Source organism: Argopecten irradians, chromosome 11 (genome assembly GCF_041381155.1).
Source record: "Argopecten irradians isolate NY chromosome 11, Ai_NY, whole genome shotgun sequence".
NCBI classification, from domain to species: domain Eukaryota; kingdom Metazoa; phylum Mollusca; class Bivalvia; order Pectinida; family Pectinidae; genus Argopecten; species Argopecten irradians.
The window spans coordinates 19927107-19948755 of record NC_091144.1 but is presented as its reverse complement, the minus strand read 5'-3'; the positions used below and the strand labels follow the sequence as shown (position 1 = coordinate 19948755).

The 21649-nt window shown below is 40.9% G+C and overlaps 1 protein-coding gene across 4 annotated transcripts in view; it reads left to right on the top strand.

Annotated features, from left to right (window-relative positions):
• Positions 1–257: 257 nt before the first annotated feature.
• LOC138334939 (protein mono-ADP-ribosyltransferase PARP14-like) overlaps positions 258–21649 on the top strand; it is a 68260-nt gene continuing 46868 nt past the window's right edge. For all 4 annotated transcript variants that reach the window (XM_069283809.1, XM_069283808.1, XM_069283810.1 and 1 more), the window contains exons 1-8: positions 258–517; positions 4225–4757; positions 6076–7438; positions 7669–7784; positions 8596–8832; positions 19732–19947; positions 20443–20839; positions 21432–21614. In XM_069283809.1, coding sequence (XP_069139910.1) covers positions 325–517; positions 4225–4757; positions 6076–7438; positions 7669–7784; positions 8596–8832; positions 19732–19947; positions 20443–20839; positions 21432–21614 — 3238 coding nt within the window. In that variant the 5' untranslated portion in view covers positions 258–324. The remainder of the gene's footprint in view (positions 518–4224; positions 4758–6075; positions 7439–7668; positions 7785–8595; positions 8833–19731; positions 19948–20442; positions 20840–21431; positions 21615–21649) is intronic.

The window sequence follows — 21649 nt, the reverse complement described above, 5'->3', positions numbered from 1 at the left end:
ATTCTGTTATATTGCCAACCTACATTATTGTAGTTTCAGTACTTTCAGTACTTTGATTACCATACAGCGTTTTCCGAATATTACCGAATACACACGAATACACCAAAAACTTTTTTTTTGGCTATTCAATCGCAAAACTTTAAATAATAAAACATTTTTTCTATCAATTGAATATTATAACCATTGATAAGAAATAGTTTAGGATGTATGCCATTATAATAATCTTTGTCGTAATCGAAACCGAAAGTAGAAATACCCAGAAGATAAATAGATTTCATACATCAGACGTTGAGACAAGGAAGAAATGACGGTGGCGTTTCCAATATGGATATAAGGGATGAGGTAGCACAGACATGTATACTGATAAAATCTATTCCATTTGAAACAACTGTCAATTCTATATTAGCAGCTGTCAGGGACGAAGTCGGGAACGAAACTTCTGTGAGGAGAGTTTTCCATTATACAGAACAAGCAGATAACAGTACCAGATTTATCGTCCAGCTTTCTTCTCGACATGGTAAACAAATATAATCTCTTGTTTTATTAAATTGAGAATTTTACTGTCGAAGCTTTGGTCGACAGAACTTTTATCAATATGATTCATGAATGAAATTTTAAGCGTTTTTTTGTTTGTTTTTTGTTAATTAGATTTTCAGTTATGAAATGAATTCCGCCCTTTGTACACAAGATGAAATTCTGCCCTTTGTACATGGCAAGATATGATTTAGTGTTTTTGGATGGTAGATCAGGGCACAGTTTCATAAACTTTGCTTTTAACCCTTAAAGGCCCACTACCTTTCCGGAGCAAAATATAAAGGTTTATTAAAAACATTAATAGCATCAAAAAATACATATCGATGGCCTAAGATGAGGTTACAACACCAAACATATGCAAGATTTCCTGCGTAATATATGACAACAGCTGAGAGTCATTTCGCTGTTTTGCCGTCTGGCGCAGTGATAGTCAACTATTGCGAGGTATTTAGGACGACGGCGGGAAACATAAGACGACCCGCGTTATGAAAATTAACGTTATATTTATTCCAATCAAATTGTTCAGAAGGTAATGATACGTGTAGTATTAACGGTAAGTCAATAACTTTTGCGACCCTACAAAATTATCGATCTCGTTTTACATTCCCATTTCAAAAATTAAAAGCCGTTTCGGAAAGGTAGTGGGCCTTTAAGTTAAAATTCCAATAAGAAAGAAATAACAGTCAAACTTTTGTAAAGATACAATCTTAAGTTATTCTTCTTCTTTATAAATCGACTAGGTTGTCAATAATGTCAATTTGTGGTCATTTAGGATGGAACACAGTGCCATGTGACGGTTTTAAGGAGCCTTCCTTAAAATCGTAAAATCCTTTCACATCCACTAGAGCGAATAATCATGATTAACCCTCATTGTCTCCACTAAATTCCTGGCAGCATATATGTTTACATTGTATTTACTTCTACCCATAATTGCCAATAGTATTGCAAGCCCTGATAGGATCACCACATCAGGCACTTTAAGGTTCATATTTTTTTTTCTTCAGATAAAATGGATATAATTTTGAATGAATTGTTCTGAAGGACAACTATATTCAATACTTAATACAGAAAGTCCTGCCGATTATAATTATTAATTGTTTCTTCAACTATATAAGTTGTAAAATCAAAGGAGAACACAACACACATACAGTATATAATTCACTCTTCAAATAGTCCTTGCAATTAATGTTTGATTTGCTGAAACCATGACAAAATGAAACATTCAACAGGTAAAAAGTTTTGAAGTTAAATTAAAATAGTTGACATACTAACAATAAACATTGTGAAATTGAATAAATTTGGAAGTAGCATGCTTTTGGAATTTTCTCAAAAGAATGTTAAAAAATTGAGTTAAAACATCAGTGCAGACATTATATTTATGTGGTAGTAAAAATTTGTAAGTCATTCCATTATATGGTAAAGTTTCCATAATTGGAGTGTGAAACTTTCTATCGAGAAGCTTAATGGTGGCCAATTGAGCCATGTTGGAGATATGAGCCATTGAAATGGGCTTACAAATCAGCAAACATGTCGTTACATTTTCATTTTTATGCCCAGTTTAGAATGTTGAAGTTTTGCAAAACTTCCGTCAGTCTAAAAGACCAAAGAATCAGCTTACCTGCTGAATTAATGATATCCATTAATTGATTTACGAATATCAATAAATGAATTATGGATACCCATTTATATATTGTATAAATTAATTATGGATATTTAAATTAATTATAGATATCAATAAATTAATCATGGATATCAATAAATTAATCATGGATATCAGAAACATATATACATAGAGATTGGAAACTCCTTCTTTGTCTTTGTTGACAGGCAGAGGGACCTCTGGTTTATAGACATTTTGCCTTGGCTAACTTCTTTAAAGTGTATTCTTTTAAACATGATGTTTTAGCACCAATACAATGTTTAAACATGATATCATGGTTTGGTGTGATCAGTTTTCCCGATTGATGTTATTTAATATGATTTTTGAAAGCATGAAAATCGGCAATTTTACCAGGTTTTTCGAAAATCAGACATTAAAAATCGTAAGTGCATTTTGTTTTATTCATATATAAGTTGAAATAATATTTTTTCTTTCCGTAATTGTACTCAAACCATCTGAAAATTACTGAACTTTTATAACATTTCAAAGTTACTCTGCTGTATTTAACTATTTAAAAGTTTATTTAAAAACCCCTAAGCCCATACAGGGGTACATCTGCCGATCATAAAAATGACGGAGTTGCCAATTTCTATGTATATGTTTCTGTGAATATCAATAAATGCAGCAAACTACAGATACACCCACAAATTAATTATAGATACCAATAAAGAATTATGGATATTCACAGTGATTTTTTTTCCACTAAAACTTTATTCCTTTTTACCTTGTGGGGTATTTAGAATAGAATTAAGTCAATAAGATAGTTATTTGCTGAATCATAGTGGTAGTTAAATAGATAATACCATATTTGGTTTACTGATCATTTCTCCATCATTGATATGGATTTCATGTTATTTGGTTAACAGATACAGATGGTCATCAAACAATATGATAAACAAAACCTTTTTGAACAAAGTTCAAACAAATCTGAAAAACTAATTATTAAACATATGTATGCTTAATTCAAATCAACAATAAAAGAAATATGATCGATGAGAACAATGAAAAAGGTAAGAAAAAGCATTGTAATATATGCAACAGATCAATAATAAGTCGATGACAAATAGAATAAAATATTTATGCATTGCTGCAATTTTGAGTACATGCATTTCCTGTATAATTGTATGTTTTATACCTTTTCACATATATTCAAATTATTATAATATTTGTAGGTATATTAAATCATTTTGCATTTATTTTAATATTTTGTTAAGGATATCTGTTTCCATGCATATAACATGCAGTGACTACATTTTGATACTTACTGAATTACTAAATATTGTATGAGGAAGTAAGTTTTAGTCAAGAGCAGGAAATGTCCATATAAGTGTTATTAAGAATTTCAGACGAGTAAGATAATTTATATTAAGATATTTTTATTTTCGAAACTAGATTAGAGTTGATATTGATCAAATGTGATTTGTACAAAAGTTTGGCTGTTCTGAGATGTCTCAACCTTTGTATAAGGATTTATCTTTTCTGAGACGTCCCAACCAATTTATTATAAGGGTTTGGCTGTTCTGAGATGCATCAACCAATTTATTATAAAGATTTGGCTGTTCTGAGATATCTCATCCCTTATATAAGGATTTGGCTGTTCTGAGATATCTCAACCCTTGTATAAGGATTTGGCTGTTTTGAGATATCTCATTCGTTGTATAAGGATCTGGCTGTTTTAAGATATCTCATCCCTTATATAAGGATTTGGCTGTTCTGAAATATCGCAACCCTTGTATAAGGATTTGGCTGTTCTAAGAGTTCTCAACCCTTGTAAAAGGATTTGGTTGTTCTGGGATATCTCAACCCTTGTATAAGGATTTGGCTGTTCTGGGATATCTCAACCCTTGTATAAGGATTTGACTGTTTTATATCTCAATCCTTGACTTTTTTGAGATATTTTGACTATCCGGCTTTCAGTTTACATTCTGCAAGCCAGCAAATTAGCTCTTACACTCTATGATTGAGATACTTATCCAAAGATCACAATAATATTTTTTCTTCATATATTCCAATCATTATCATCTTTCCAGATGTGACTAGCCTGACCAAAGCCAACAATCTTTACCTACGAAACCGGAAAGATGAAAAGATCAGGGTGGAAGTGGGGTTCTGTCCAGAGTGTGTTGTACCTACGGAGTGGGTTGATGGCGATCCACATTCTGATTTGATTCAGGAGTGTAACACTGGTGAGGAGGGACTTGATGGACGTGATTGCCATAGTGATGTAGTCCAAGGGGAGACAAAGGATGGTTTTAATAATGATTCAGACCAAGGGGAGACAACAGCTGATTGTCACATCAATACAGTTCAAGGGCAGACAACTGATGATTGTCATATCAATGCAGTTCAAGGGGAGATAACTGATGAAGGTGCTGTGTGTTATGCTGTCTGTTCTGAACCAGACAAGGAACCTGTTATCACCAAGTTTTCAGAGAAGACAGATAATGAAGAAGATGTTGAGGATTTACATTCAAGTGAAAATGCAGAAATGGCTGACTCGGTGGAAAATTCACAGAAAACCGATGGTGACTATGGTGATGTGGTGATGAGTAAACGAAGACAGGTTAGTAGTTCTGTTATCACTAAACTTAATCAGTAATAATTAGTTGCAATAGTCTAAATAGCATTAAAACAAAATTATACAGTCATAATTTGGCTCAAACACAATGCTTTTGTGTCATTTCTTTAATTTTGTTTCCTATTAATAGTAAGGCTTAATAATACAGGGATTGTCAAGATCAAAAAACATTGTGAGACAACTGATGGTGGTGCTAATTAGATCCACATTTTGGTGATTATGACACCGTAAAATTCATGTCAAAAGACATCACAATCACCAAATGCTGGAACTAATCCACAGTAAATTGTACTTTACTCACATCGATTCGGAATTTTGAAACCCCTGTATTTTATATTACTTTGTTATAAGCATAGTTAATTATATATACACATAAAACAAATACATACAGAAACTTTTAAAGGGAATGAAAAATACTAACCATAATGTTAAATTGGATACATTTAGAGTGCTTAAGACTTTCAGCTATATTGTTCATACAGTCAAAATATCATACAGGGAGAAATTTTGGCAATCAAGCGACTTTTTGAATTTTTGAATTTTAAATTCCTATTTTAGTACTCTATCCTAAGTAATAAAGTAATAAGGCTTCCCCAAATAACCTTGTACCACAGTTAAACTCATTAGTGGTGCTAAAAGTGTGGATATAGTGATATCTAAAACACAAAATTATTAAAAAAAATTAAAAGTTTGATAGATGGAACAGAGCAAATAACTTTAAATTTCTCGAGTTATGTACAGGTTTTCTAGTACACTGTAAACTACATTTGTTTGGTGCTGTGTTAACATGTGTGTTTTCCTGTTGTGAGAGATTCAGTTACAAATTTGAATCCTTCAAAAACACTTGATGGCATCAATGTTTGTTCTCTTTTTAATTTCTGGATTGATGTGACATTTAGGGAGTTAGATATGAAGTAAAATGTTTTCCAAGTAAAGAGATTCACAGTATTTCTTTTATGACATGAATGATCTCTTCTCTTTGTAATTTCTGGATTTAATTGATGTAAGTAAGATTTAGACAATTAAAATATATCTGAAAATGAAAAAGTAAAATATTTTCCAAATTAAAAAGGTTCACAGTACAGTAAAACATGTTTATAATGAACACACTTAGAACAAAGTCATGATTATAAAGCAGTGATTTTTATTCCCCATCATGTTCCTATAAGATGTGTGTAAATTATGTTTATAACAAAGTGATTTTGTTGGTCCCCAGAAATGTTTTAACCATGGTTTACTGTAATTCTTTTATGACAAGAATGGTCTTCAATACTAAATTAATATTTGTCTTTTTTCGCCACAGGAACTTTTGGAGGAAACAAGTGCATGTGTACTAGACCATTATGAAGACCAGCCAAAAGGGGATGTGTATGGGGCTGAAGGGGATGTTTACGAACCGATGTGGAATTTTAGAAAACCAAGACCAAAGTCTTCACAGGAACCAAGTGTCACACCAAAATACCCAGAAACAGGTCAAAGGTCAGTGTCGGTCTTTGTTGATCGCAATATGTCATTAACAGAAGTGGATTTACCTGGATCACCACACGAAAACAGAACGGAATTTGTTATCATGTCTACAGGAACAGGAACAGACGATCCTGAGGTAAGCAGGCCTCCAGATACTGACCGTTCATCTCCAGCACATAATATCAAGTCAGTGACTACATCATTAAAATCAACAAATGAATTAGAAGCAACAGAAGTTATCACTTTAAGCAGTGGCTTAGTCAAAAAGATTGGCGTTGATATTGAAGCAGCAGGATCTAAAAACCTGAAGAGACCAATACCATCTCCACCCCTCGTGAGTCCTACTGAGTGTTACCCTAACATGGATACTAGTCTTTCTCAGCCATCTACAGGGCCTGTGGTCTTAGACAGTACAGTAGGCCATGAGAGGGTAGAGCCAGTAATACAGACATCAGGGCAAGTCATTCCAAGCTCTTCACAAGCAGAACATCAACAACAAAGTCAATTTCCTGATCAACTGCAAACAGCTCATATAGTTCATGGTCAATTGCAAACAGGTCAGATAGGTCAAGGTCAAATACAAGCAGGCCAATTTGGTCTAAATCATCAATTATTTAGTCATATTTACACAGGACAGCAATATGTTGGTAACCAAATTTCTAGTCCAGGTGGTCAACAAATGCACGCACCATATTACCATTATCCGGGCTATAGTGGTCAAACAAATTATCCACCAATATATTATCAATATCCACAAGAGAACTATCAATTTTTTCCTGGCCAACCTATGCCCATGACCTCAGATAGTTCACCTTACCAAGCTCCATCTACTGGACTGCCTTTCCATCCACAATATCAAGGCTATCCATACCATACAGCACCACCTGGATCTCCTGGGCAGATGCCTGTTACTATGGCAACCAGCATGACAAGAGGTTACTCGTCTACCAACAACAGTTATCCTATTCCACAAAATACTGAACAGAAGCATGAAAAACAAGCTAAGGATATGAAATCGTCATTAGAAATGGAAGCAGATAGTTTAAGAGAACTGGAGCAGTGGGCCCAGTCTCCAATGGAAAATCCCAGTGAGCTAAGAGGAACAATGGACAAGGAAGTGAGACCGGACAGTTCATCAGAGCAGGATGAAGTTCAAAAACGTAAACTGGATGGTCAGGCTTCATCTGGATGGTCTACAGGTATGATTATTATACCAATATTTTCTATTGATTCTCTTTCCACAGGGTTCATTTAAATCCCATTACTGGTCTTAGTCGTAGAACATTGAGTACATAATAAATTGATATTTTCATATCATCTGAATTCTATTTGAGTCAGTGAGTTTGAAAGTCTTTCTTAAGCTCTTAACTATTTGCTTCAAAGATATAGGCATTTACACTATAATATACTTAAACCTTCATTGCTACAGATCCAAGTGAAGAGGATTTCAGTGGGTCTAACAGATCCGTTGAAGAACAACATGGAAGAGACGGATTGCACTTTGGTCAAATGGAGTTAGTGATTGGAAACCTTACTGATGTCATGGTAATATGACACTAAATACTGTAACATAAAAAATGTGAAAATTTACATACTATAAGTAAAACATGGTTATAGCGATCCTATGAGGTCCAGTGAAATAAAGCATAGTTTATTGTACACACATTACGAACATCTTATAAGACCTTTGACAGGAAATGTAAAATGCTGTGTTATAACCATGAATTTGCTGTAAGCTTGTTTATTATAAATGTGTGTTACTGTATTAGCTATATAATATTGCCCATGCTTTAAAAAAATTTTGAGTGATTCTTTATGAGTGATCCTTTCTTAGGCCTAAGGGAGTTGCGAGGGTGATAGCTGCAATTTGAATTCCTATGGCTTTTTTTTTAATTCATGATATTTTAGAGAAGTTCTTAAATTTTGAATTTATAGGTAATGATCCTGTTTACCGTTATTGCCATGCTTTGGTTCCATTGAGTGAAATCACACCCAAATATTCATATAGATTAAGTATTAATAATGCTAACCTCATTTGAACGTGACTATAGTCTGGAGGTTACAAGTTAAAGGAAAGGTGAGGAACAGTTTTCATGTACTGACTGTAGGACAATGTTTTTTCTCTTGGTACTCCAGCTCTTCTTCACCTCCTAAACCAGGTACATCCTTAAATGACCCTGGCTGCTAATATGACATCAAATGATTATATTAACAACTTATACAAAGTTGACACTTCTCAGGATTTTCTCATATGGATATTTCTGTTACAATGTTTGGAAAATACACTTTCAAGAATCATACATTGACATTTATATGTATCTATTTGCACTGTTTATCAATGTTTTTTTCAATGCAGGCTGATGTGATCGTTAACCCCTCTAACAAAGATCTCAAACTTAACCTTGGATTTGTCTCAAATTCTATACTGCAAGCTGCAGGACAAAATATCCAACAAGAATGTAAAAGTGCTTATCCGATGGGAATCAAAGAGGATATGATCGCAGTGACCTCGGGGGGAAAACTGCCCAATTGTAAGAAGATATTTCATGTTGTAGTACCTAAATGGAACCAGGAGTCAAGCAAGGGGGAAAAGGTAAGAAAAGATGTAAAAATTGATACCTGACACCAGTTTTATCACAATTCCTTAACTGAAAGAAATTCTTTAACTTAGAATTCTCCGTAAGGAAGCATTACAGAAGTCACAGAACTCCATAACCTAAGAGTTTTTCTTTAACTGCTGTAATAATTTTGATATGGAGAATTTTAAGTTAAGGAGATTGTTAAAGAATGTTGATGGAACTGTGACCTGGAATTCTTAGAAGGTATATTAGAGCTATGCAGTGTTGGGTACTGGTCAGGTAACTGAAGTACCACAAGTTTTACAAAACTGAACTGTCCACAAAATGTTTTTATTGTTATGTTCTGGGACAACAGGGGACCATTTGTTTCTGTGTTACAGGGGACAGTAGGGGACCATTTGTTTCTGTGTTACAGGGGACAGTAGGGGACCATTTGTTTCTGTGTTACAGAGGACAGTAGGGGACCATTTGTTTCTGTGTTACAGGGGACAGTAGGGGACCATTTGTTTCTGTGTTACAGGGGACAGTAGGGGACCATTTGTTTCTGTGTTACAGGGGACAGTAGGGGACCATTTGTTTCTGTGTTACAGGGGACAGTAGGGGACCATTTGTTTCTGTGTTACAGGGGACAGTAGGGGACCATTTGTTTCTGTGTTATAGGGGACAGTAGGGGACCATTTGTTTCTGTGTTACAGGGGACAGTAGAGGATCATTTGTTTTTGTGTTACAGGGGACAGTAGGGGACAGTAGGGGACCATTTGTTTCTGTTATAGGGGACAGTAGGGGACCATTTGTTTCTGTGTTACAGGGGACAGTAGGGGACCATTTTTTCTGTGTTACAGGGGACATCAGGGGACCATTTGTTTCTGTGTTACAGGGGACAGTAGGGGACCATTTGTTTCTGTGTTACAGGGGACAGTAGGGGACCATTTGTTTCTGTGTTACAGGGGACAGTAGGGGACCATTTGTTTCTGTGTTACAGGGGACAGTAGGGGACCATTTTTTTCTGTGTTACAGGGGACATCAGGGGACCATTTGTTTCTGTGTTACAGGGGACAGTAGGGGACCATTTGTTTCTGTGTTACAGGGGACAGTAGGGGACCATTTGTTTCTGTGTTACAGGGGACAGTAGGGGACCATTTGTTTCTGTGTTACAGGGGACAGTAGGGGACCATTTGTTTCTGTGTTACAGGGGACAGTAGGGGACCATTTGTTTCTGTGTTACAGGGGACAGTAGGGGACCATTTGTTTCTGTGTTATAGGGGACAGTAGGGGACCATTTGTTTCTGTGTTACAGGGGACAGTAGAGGATCATTTGTTTTTGTGTTACAGGGGACAGTAGGGGACAGTAGGGGACCATTTGTTTCTGTTATAGGGGACAGTAGGGGACCATTTGTTTCTGTGTTACAGGGGACAGTAGGGGACCATTTTTAGGTCATCTGACCCGAAGGGTCAGGATGACCTATAGTCATCATGTTTCGTCCGTCGTCGTGCGCCGTCCGCCGTGCGCCGTGCGCCGTCCGCCGTGCGCCGTGCGCCGTCCGCCGTGCGTTAACTTTTCACATTTTGAACTTCTTCTCAAGTTTGACCAGTGGGATTGAGCTGAAACTTACCTGAAATGATCCTGAGATGGTCCCGACAAAGTGTTGTTATTTTTCGGGTCGATCCGAAATCCAAGATGGCCGCCACAGCCGCCATCTTGAAAACACATTTTGAACTTCTTCTCAAGTTCTACCGGTGCGATTTGGCTGAAACTTGCATGAAATGATCCTGACATGGTCCCGACAAAGTGTTGTTATTTTTCGGGTCGATCCGAAATCCAAGATGGCCGCCACAGGCGCCATCTTGAAAACACATTTTGAACTTCTTCTCAAGTTCTACCGGTGCGATTTGGCTGAAACTTGCATGAAATGATCCTGACATGGTCCCGACAAAGTGTTGTTATTTTTCGGGTCGATCCGAAATCCAAGATGGCCGCCACAGCCGCCATCTTGAAAACACATTTTGAACTTCTTCTCAAGTTCTACCGGTGCGATTTGGCTGAAACTTGCATGAAATGACCCTGACATGGTCCCGACAAAGTGTTGTTATTTTTCGGGTCGATCCGAAATCCAAGATGGCCGCCACAGCCGCCATCTTGAAAACACATTTTGAACTTCTTCTCAAGTTCTACCGGTGCGATTTGGCTGAAACTTGCATGAAATGATCCTGACATGGTCCCGACAAAGTGTTGTTATTTTTCGGGTCGATCCGAAATCCAAGATGGCCGCCACAGCCGCCATCTTGAAAACACATTTTGAACTTCTTCTCAAGTTCTACCGGTGCGATTTGGCTGAAACTTGCATGAAATGATCCTGACATGGTCCCGACAAAGTGTTGTTATTATTCGGGTCGATCCGAAATCCAAGATGGCCGCCACAGGCGCCATCTTGAAAACACATTTTGAACTTTCTCAAGTTCTACTGGTGCGATTTGGCTGAAACTTGCATGAAATGATCCTGACATGGTCCCGACAAAGTGTTGTTATTTTTCGGGTCGATCCGAAATCCAAGATGGCCGCCACAGCCGCCATCTTGAAAACTCATTTTGAACTTCTTCTCAAGTTCTACCGGTGCGATTTGGCTGAAACTTGCATGAAATGATCCTGACATGGTCCCGACAAAGTGTTGTTATTTTTCGGGTCGATCCGAAATCCAAGATGGCCGCCACAGCCGCCATCTTGAAAACACATTTTGAACTTCTTCTCAAGTTCAACTCGTGCGATTTGGCTGAAACTTGCATGAAATGATCCTGACATGGTCCCGACAAAGTGTTGTTATTTTTCGGGTCAATCCGAAATCCAAGATGACCGGCACATCTGCCATATTGAAAACACATTTTGAACTTCTTCTCAAGTTTTACTGGTTCGATTTGGCTGAAACTTGCATGAAATGATCCTGACATGGTCCCGACAAAGTGTTGTTATTTTTCGGGTCGATCCGAAATCCAAGATGGCCGCCACAGCCGCCATCTTGAAAACACATTTTGAACTTCTTCTCAAGTTCTGCCTATGTGATTTGGCTGAAACTTGCCTGAGATGATCCTGACATGGATCGACAAAGTATTGTTACATCTCTGGTTGATCCCAAATTGAAGAAGGCTACTATGACACTATATCTAATTAATTTCCTACATGTTAAGGCCCTTGGGCCTCTTGTTTGAAATAAAATTTTGTTGAAGGAAATGGAAAATGATCCTGACATGGTCCTGACAAAGTGACACCATATGAAATTAATTTTACTATTGCCAAGGTAGTCAGATGACCGTTAAGGCCCTTTGGGCCTCTTGTTTTCTGTGTTACAGGGGACATCCGGGGACCATTTGTTTCTGTGTTACAGGGGACAGTAGGGGACCATTTGTTTCTGTGTTACAGGGGACAGTAGGGGACCATTTGTTTCTGTGTTACAGGGGACAGTAGGGGACCATTTGTTTCTGTGTTACAGGGGACAGTAGGGGACCATTTTTTTCTGTGTTACAGGGGACATCAGGGGACCATTTGTTTCTGTGTTACAGGGGACAGTAGGGGACCATTTGTTTCTGTGTTACAGGGGACAGTAGGGGACCATTTGTTTCTGTGTTACAGGGGACAGTAGGGGACCATTTGTTTCTGTGTTACAGGGGACAGTAGGGGACCATTTGTTTCTGTGTTACAGGGGACAGTAGGGGATCATTTGTTTCTGTGTTACAGGGGATAGTAGGGGACCATTTGTTTCTGTGTTACAGGGGACAGTAGGGGATCATTTGTTTCTGTGTTACAGGGGACAGTTGGGGACCATTTGTTTCTGTGTTACAGGGGACAGTAGGGGACCATTTGTTTCTGTGTTACAGGGGACAGCAGGGGACCATTTGTTTCTGTGTTACAGGGGACAGTAGGGGACCATTTGTTTCTGTGTTACAGGGGACAGTAGGGGACCATTTGTTTCTGTGTTACAGGGGACAGTAGGGGACCATTTGTTTCTGTGTTACAGGGGACAGTAGGGGACCATTTGTTTCTGTGTTACAGGGGACAGTAGGGGACCATTTGTTTCTGTGTTACAGGGGACAGTAGGGGACCATTTGTTTCTGTGTTACAGGGGACAGCAGGGGACCATTTGTTTCTGTGTTACAGGGGACAGTATGGGATCATTTGTTTCTGTGTTACAGGGGACAGTAGGGGACCATTTGTTTCTGTGTTACAGGGGACAGTAGGGGACCATTTGTTTCTGTGTTACAATCGACAGTAGGGGACCATTTGTTTCTGTGTTACAGGGGACAGTAGGGGACCATTTGTTTCTGTGTTACAGGGGAAGTAGGGGACCATTTGTTTCTGTGTTACAGGGGACAGTAGGGGACCATTTGTTTCTGTGTTACAGGGGACAGTAGGGGACCATTTGTTTCTGTGTTACAGGGGACAGTAGGGGACCATTTGTTTCTGTGTTACAGGGGACAGTAGGGGACCATTTGTTTCTGTGTTACAGGGGACAGTAGGGGACCATTTGTTTCTGTGTTACAGGGGACAGTAGGGGACCATTTGTTTCTGTGTTACAGGGGACAGTAGGGGACCATTTGTTTCTGTGTTACAGGGGACAGTAGGGGACCATTTGTTTCTGTGTTACAATGGACAGTAGGGGACCATTTTTTTCTGTGTTACAGGGGACAGTAGGGGACCATTTGTTTCTGTGTTACAGGGGAAAGTAGGGGACCATTTGTTTCTGTGTTACAGGGGACAGTAGGGGACCATTTGTTTCTGTGTTACAGGGGACAGTAGGGGACCATTTGTTTCTGTTATAGGGGACAGTAGGGGACCATTTGTTTCTGTGTTACAGGGGACAGTAGGGGACCATTTGTTTCTGTGTTACAGGGGACAGTAGGGGACCATTTGTTTCTGTTACAGGGGACAGTAGGGGACCATTTGTTTCTGTGTTTACAGGGGACAGTAGGGGACCATTTGTTTCTGTGTTACAGGGGAAAGTAGGGGACCATTTGTTTCTGTGTTATAGGGGACAGTAGGGGACCTTTTGTTTCTGTGTAACAGGGGACAGAAGGGGACCATTTGTTTCTGTTACAGGGGACAGTAGGGGACCATTTGTTTCTGTGTTACAGGGGACAGTAGGGGACCATTTGTTTCTGTGTTACAGGGGACAGTAGGGGACCATTTGTTTCTGTGTTACAGGGGACAGTAGGGGACCATTTGTTTCTGTGTTACAGGGGACAGTAGGGGATCATTTGTTTCTGTGTTACAGGGGACAGTAGGGGATCATTTGTTTCTGTGTTACAGGGGACAGTAGGGGACCATTTGTTTCTGTGTTACAGGGGACAGTAGGGGACCTTTTGTGTCTGTGTTACAGGGGACAGTAGGGGACCATTTGTTTCCGTGTTACAGGGGACAGCAGGGGACCATTTGTTTCTGTGTTACAGGGGACAGTAGGGGACCATTTGTTTCTGTGTTACAGGGGACAGTAGGGGACCATTTGTTTCTGTGTTACAGGGGACAGCAGGGGACCATTTGTTTCTGTGTTACAGGGGACAGTAGGGGACCATTTGTTTCTGTGTTACAGGGGACAGTAGGGGACCATTTGTTTCTGTGTTACAGGGGACAGTAGGGGACCATTTGTTTCTGTGTTACAGGGGACAGTAGGGGACCATTTGTTTCTGTGTTACAGGGGACAGTAGGGGACCATTTGTTTCTGTGTTACAGGGGACAGTAGGGGACCTTTTGTTTCTTTGTTACAGGGAACAGCAGGGGACCATTTGTTTCTGTATTATAGGGGACAGTAGGGGACCATTTGTTTCTATGTTACAGGGGACAGTAGGGGACCATTTGTTTCTGTGTTACAGGGGACGGCAGGGGACCATTTGTTTCTGTGTTACAGGGGACAGTAGGGGACCATTTGTTTCTGTGTTACAGGGGACTGTAGGGGATCATTTGTTTCTGTGTCACAGGGGACAGTAGGGGACCATTTGTTTCTGTGTTACAATGGACAGTAGGGGACCATTTGTTTCTGTGTTACAGGGGACAGTAGGGGACCATTTGTTTCTGTGTTACAGGGGAAAGTAGGGGACCATTTGTTTCTGTGTTACAGGGGACAGTAGGGGACCATTTGTTTCTGTGTTACAGGGGACAGTAGGGGACCATTTTTTTCTGTGTTACAGGGGACATCAGGGGACCATTTGTTTCTGTGTTACAGGGGACAGTAGGGGACCATTTGTTTCTGTGTTACAGGGGACAGTAGGGGACCATTTGTTTCTGTGTTACAGGGGACAGTAGGGGACCATTTGTTTCTGTGTTACAGGGGACAGTAGGGGACCATTTGTTTCTGTGTTACGGGGGATAGTAGGGGACCATTTGTTTCTGTGTTACAGGGGACAGTAGGGGACCATTTGTTTCTGTTATAGGGGACAGTAGGGGACCATTTGTTTCTGTGTTACAGGGGATAGTAGGGGACCATTTGTTTCTGTGTGTTACAGGGGACAGTAGGGGATCATTTGTTTCTGTGTTACAGGGGACAGTAGGGGACCATTTGTTTCTGTGTTACAGGGGACAGTAGGGGACCATTTGTTTCTGTTTATAGGGGACAGTAGGGGACCATTTGTTTCTGTGTTACAGGGGACAGTAGGGGACCATTTGTTTCTGTGTTACAGGGAACAGTAGGGGACCATTTGTTTCTGTTACAGGGGACAGTAGGGGACCATTGGTTTCTGTGTTACAGGGGACAGTAGGGGACCATTTGTTTCTGTGTTACAGGGGAAAGTAGGGGACCATTTGTTTCTGTGTTACAGGGGACAGTAGGGGACCATTTGTTTCTGTGTTACAGGGGACAGTAGGGGACCATTTGTTTCTGTGTTACAGGGGACAGACAGCAGGGGACCATTTGTTTCTGTGTTACAGGGGACAGTAGGGGACCATTTGTTTCTGTGTTACAGGGGACAGTAGGGGACCATTTGTTTCTGTTATAGGGGACAGTAGGGGACCATTTGTTTCTGTGTTACAGGGGATAGTAGGGGACCATTTGTTTGTATGTTAAAGGGGACAGTAGAGGACCATTTGTTTCTGTGTTACAGGGGACAGTAGGGGACCATCTGTTTCTGTGTTACAGGGGACAGTAGGGGACCATTTGTTTCTGTGTTACAGGGGACAGCAGGGGACCATTTGTTTCTGTGTTACAGGGGACAGTAGGGGACCATTTGTTTCTGTGTTACAGGGGACAGTAGAGGACCATTTGTTTCTGTGTTACAGGGGACAGCAAGGGACCATTTGTTTTTGTGTTATAGGGGACAGTAGGGGACCATTTGTTTCTGTGTTACAGGGGACAGTAGGGGACCATTTGTTTCTGTGTTACAGGGGACAGCAGGGGACCATTTGTTTCTGTGTTACAGGGGACAGTAGGGGACCATTTGTTTCTGTGTTACAGGGGACAGCAGGGGACCATTTGTTTCTGTGTTACAGGGGACAGCAGGGGACCATTTGTTTCTTGTGTTACAGGGGACAGTAGGGGACCATTTGTTTCTGTGTTACAGGGGACAGTAGGGGACCATTTGTTTCTGTGTTACAGGGACAGGGGGACCATTTGTTTCTGTGTTACAGGGACAGAGGGGACCATTTGTTTCTGTGTTACAGGGGACAGTAGGGGACCATTTGTTTCTGTGTTACAGGGGACAGTAGGGGACCATTTGTTTCTGTGTTACAGGGGACAGTAGGGGACCATTTGTTTCTGTGTTACAGGGGACAGTAGGGGACCTTTTGTTTCTGTGTTACAGGGGACAGTAGGGGACCATTTGTTTCTGTGTTACAGGGGACAGTAGGGGACCATTTGTTTCTGTGTTACAGGGGACAGTAGGGGACCTTTTGTTTCTGTGTTACAGGGAACAGCAGGGGACCATTTGTTTCTGTATTATAGGGGACAGTAGGGGACCATTTGTTTCTGTGTTACAGGGGACAGTAGGGGACCATTTGTTTCTGTGTTACAGGGGACGGCAGGGGACCATTTGTTTCTGTGTTACAGGGGACAGTAAGGGACCATTTGTTTCTGTGTTACAGGGGACAGTAGGGGATCATTTGTTTCTGTGTTACAGGGGACAGTAGGGGACCATTTGTTTCTGTGTTACAGGGGGACAGTAGGGGACCATTTGTTTCTGTGTTACAGGGGACAGTAGGGGACCATTTGTTTCTGTGTTACAGGGGACAGTAGGGGACCATTTGTTTCTGTGTTACAGGGGACAGTAGGGGACCATTTGTTTCTGTGTTACAGGGGACAGTAGGGGACCATTTGTTTCTGTGTTACAGGGGACATCAGGGGACCATTTGTTTCTGTGTTACAGGGGACAGTAGGGGACCATTTGTTTCTGTGTTACAGGGGACAGCAGGGGACCATTTGTTTCTGTGTTACAGGGGACAGTAGGGGACCATTTGTTTCTGTGTTACAGGGGACAGTAGGGGACCATTTGTTTCTGTGTTACAGGGGACAGCAGGGGACCATTTGTTTCTGTGTTACAGGGGACAGTAGGGGACCATTTGTTTCTGTGTTACAGGGGACAGCAGGGGACCATTTGTTTCTGTGTTACAGGGGACAGTAGGGGACCATTTGTTTCTGTGTTACAGGGGACAGTAGGGGACCATTTGTTTCTGTTATAGGGGACAGTAGGGGACCATTTGTTTCTGTGTTACAGGGGATAGTAGGGGACCATTTGTTTGTATGTTAAAGGGGACAGTAGAGGACCATTTGTTTCTGTGTTACAGGGGACAGTAGGGGACCATCTGTTTCTGTGTTACAGGGGACAGTAGGGGACCATTTGTTTCTGTGTTACAGGGGACAGCAGGGGACCATTTGTTTCTGTGTTACAGGGGACAGTAGGGGACCATTTGTTTCTGTGTTACAGGGGACAGTAGAGGACCATTTGTTTCTGTGTTACAGGGGACAGCAAGGGACCATTTGTTTTTGTGTTATAGGGGACAGTAGGGGACCATTTGTTTCTGTGTTACAGGGGACAGTAGGGGACCATTTGTTTCTGTGTTACAGGGGACAGCAGGGGACCATTTGTTTCTGTGTTACAGGGGACAGTAGGGGACCATTTGTTTCTGTGTTACAGGGGACAGCAGGGGACCATTTGTTTCTGTGTTACAGGGGACAGCAGGGGACCATTTGTTTCTGTGTTACAGGGGACAGTAGGGGACCATTTGTTTCTGTGTTACAGGGGACAGTAGGGGACCATTTGTTTCTGTGTTACAGGGGACAGTAGGGGACCATTTGTTTCTGTGTTACAGGGGACAGCAGGGGACCATTTGTTTCTGTGTTACAGGGGACAGTAGGGGACCATTTGTTTCTGTGTTACAGGGGACAGTAGGGGACCATTTGTTTCTGTGTTACAGGGGACAGTAGGGGACCTTTTGTTTCTGTGTTACAGGGGACAGTAGGGGACCATTTGTTTCTGTGTTACAGGGGACAGTAGGGGACCATTTGTTTCTGTGTTACAGGGGACAGTAGGGGACCTTTTGTTTCTGTGTTACAGGGAACAGCAGGGGACCATTTGTTTCTGTATTATAGGGGACAGTAGGGGACCATTTGTTTCTGTGTTACAGGGGACAGTAGGGGACCATTTGTTTCTGTGTTACAGGGGACGGCAGGGGACCATTTGTTTCTGTGTTACAGGGGACAGTAGGGGACCATTTGTTTCTGTGTTACAGGGGACAGTAGGGGACCATTTGTTTCTGTGTTACAGGGGACAGCAGGGGACCATTTGTTTCTGTGTTACAGGGGACATCAGGGGACCATTTGTTTCTGTGTTACAGGGGACAGTAGGGGACCATTTGTTTCTGTGTTACAGGGGACAGCAGGGGACCATTTGTTTCTGTGTTACAGGGGACAGTAGGGGACCATTTGTTTCTGTGTTACAGGGGACAGTAGGGGACCATTTGTTTCTGTTATAGGGGACAGTAGGGGACCATTTGTTTCTGTGTTACAGGGGACAGTAGGGGACCATTTGTTTCTGTGTTACAGGGGACAGTAGGGGATCATTTGTTTCTGTGTTACATGGGACAGTAGGGGACCATTTGTTTCTGTGTTACAGGGGACAGTAGGGGACCATTTGTTTCTGTGTTACAGGGGACAGTAGGGGACCATTTGTTTCTGTGTTACAGGGGACAGTAGGGGACCATTTGTTTCTGTGTTACAGGGGACAGTAGGGGACCTTTTGTTTCTGTGTTACAGGGGACAGTAGGGGACCATTTGTTTCTGTGTTACAGGGGACAGTAGGGGACCATTTGTTTCTGTGTTGTTTCTGTGTTACAGGGGACAGTAGGGGACCATTTGTTTCTGTGTTATAGGGGACAGTAGGGGACCATTTGTTTCTGTGTTACAGGGGACAGCAGGGGACCATTTGTTTCTGTGTTACAGGGGACAGTAGGGGACCATTTGTTTCTGTGTTACAGGGGACAGTAGGGGACCATTTGTTTCTGTGTTACAGGGGACAGTAGGGGACCATTTGTTTCTGTGTTACAGGGGACAGTAGGGGACCATTTGTTTCTGTGTTACAGGGGACAGTAGGGGACCATTTGTTTCTGTGTTACAGGGGACAGTAGGGGACCATTTGTTTCTGTGTTACAGGGGACAGTAGGGGACCATTTGTTTCTGTGTTACAGGGGACAGTAGGGGACCATTTGTTTCTGTGTTACAGGGGACAGTAGGGGACCATTTGTTTCTGTGTTACAGGGGACAGTAGGGGACCATTTGTTTCTGTGTTACAGGGGACAGTAGGGGACCATTTGTTTCTGTGTTACAGGGGACAGTAGGGGACCATTTGTTTCTGTGTTACAGGGGACAGTAGGGGACCATTTGTTTCTGTGTTACAGGGTCCCCTCGACTTTGAGTTTATGACGTTCGACTGTATTTGTGTTTTAGGTTCTGGAAGAGTTGGTGACCACTTGTCTCTTCATGGCGGTACACTATGAGTTCTCCTCCATAGCCTTTCCTGTGCTTGGTACTGGTAGGATGGGCTACCCTGCAGACGTGGCCACTAAGGCCATGTATGAGAGCGCAAAGAAATTTCTCATCAAACATCGTAGAAACTTCACAGTTCATTTTGTTGTTTTTGAGGGTGACACTTCAAATAAAAAGGTATGTATAACAAAACGATACTTTAGAAAATGAAATTGCAAAAATTAAAAACAGATCACTTACTAGTAACATAGAAAGCAAGATCATTTCTACCTAGTAACAGATATGATGAGACACTTGTCACTTAGTAACCGAGGATATGAGACATTTTCTATCTTGTAACAGCTAAGATGTCACTTTAATAGTAACCTAGGATATGAGATACTTTCTTTCAACTTAGTAACAGTGAAGATAGAGACTATGAGACAAACATAGGTATGTAACCTAAAAATACAATATCTTTTGCTTAGTACTGAAATCTAGCAAATGAAAAGCATATGAGTTGATAGTGTAAATTAGCTACTTGTTACTTAGTAACTTAGACAGAGAGGGCAGAATAGAAACTTCTTTCAAAATATACTAATCTTATAAATTTTATTTATGAGATACTTATTTCCTTGTAGCCTATAAAAATGATGATTGTTTTTGTTTTTAATCCCGTATTTGTGTATACAGTACATACAGGCGTTTAAAAGCTTAGGCTTAGATTCTGCCTATGCTGAAGTACAACAGGCGGATAAAGAGGATATCTATGATGTACTGTCCAAGAATGAAGATACACATCTGTATGAATCCTTGAAATTAATGAAAACAGACGCTCAGCCCGATTTATCTTTGAGCACAGATGAAGCTACATATGTAGATATGAAGGATATCAATGTACCAGAAGGAAGAAGGCGAACTGGTGTCCGTGACAGTTCGAAACTAACTGTGAAACAAGACAGGGAGATGCTTGATGACTATGATGCATATACACACATGGACATTTACAAGATGCAAAAATCAGATGTGAGAGCAGAACCTGGACAGAAAGCTGAAGAGTCTGGATCACAGGCATCATCACCTAGGGCAGGTAAGCTTTCTGATACTCCTGTCATGACCAGAGGAGATACAGTAATACCTAGATTTGTCTGTTCTGTTTCTCTTTCACATGTGGAGGTGGGAGGTATCGACAGTGATATCTTTGGGTCTCCACTAAAACCAGATTAAGCAGACCAACTGCAGGACTTTCCAAATTTGTAGACACACTAGAAGGCACTTGTAAGATTTGGAAACTCTCATAAACCTGAAAATATGTATCACCTTTTGTTGACCCAGGCCGACACTTAATTATTGGTATTTTATTTCTGTAGATGATTTCAAGTAAAGAAATAACCAATAAGTAACCCTTGACCACAATAAGCCTTTCACATCTACAAATAAGCCATAGATAATCTCCAGCCTATTATAAAGGAAAAGCCTTTCAGCATCCATGATAAACAATCTGCTGCAAAAACCTTGTCCAATAAGGATGGATCCGAGCACCCCTCTACCTGTCTGTTTTCTAACTGTGTCCTAACTTTATGTGTATTTACTATGACAGGGTTACCTTAGACTGATGGCCCACCCCAGTACCTGTCTGTTTTCTACCTGTGTCCTAACTTTATATGTATTGACTGTGACAGGGTTACCTGAGACTGATGGCCCACCCCAGTACCTGAGAGTGACCTATCCTCGTTCTTTACCAGAAGATACCATAAAGTATTACTTCATGAACAGGAAGAAATCAGGAGGAGGGGGTGCATTTATCAAATTTGAGTACCACAGCAAGAAGAAAGTGACTCTGATCCAGTTTGAGGACCCAAATGGTATGGGGGAAATATATGTGTGTTAATTTTTTTTT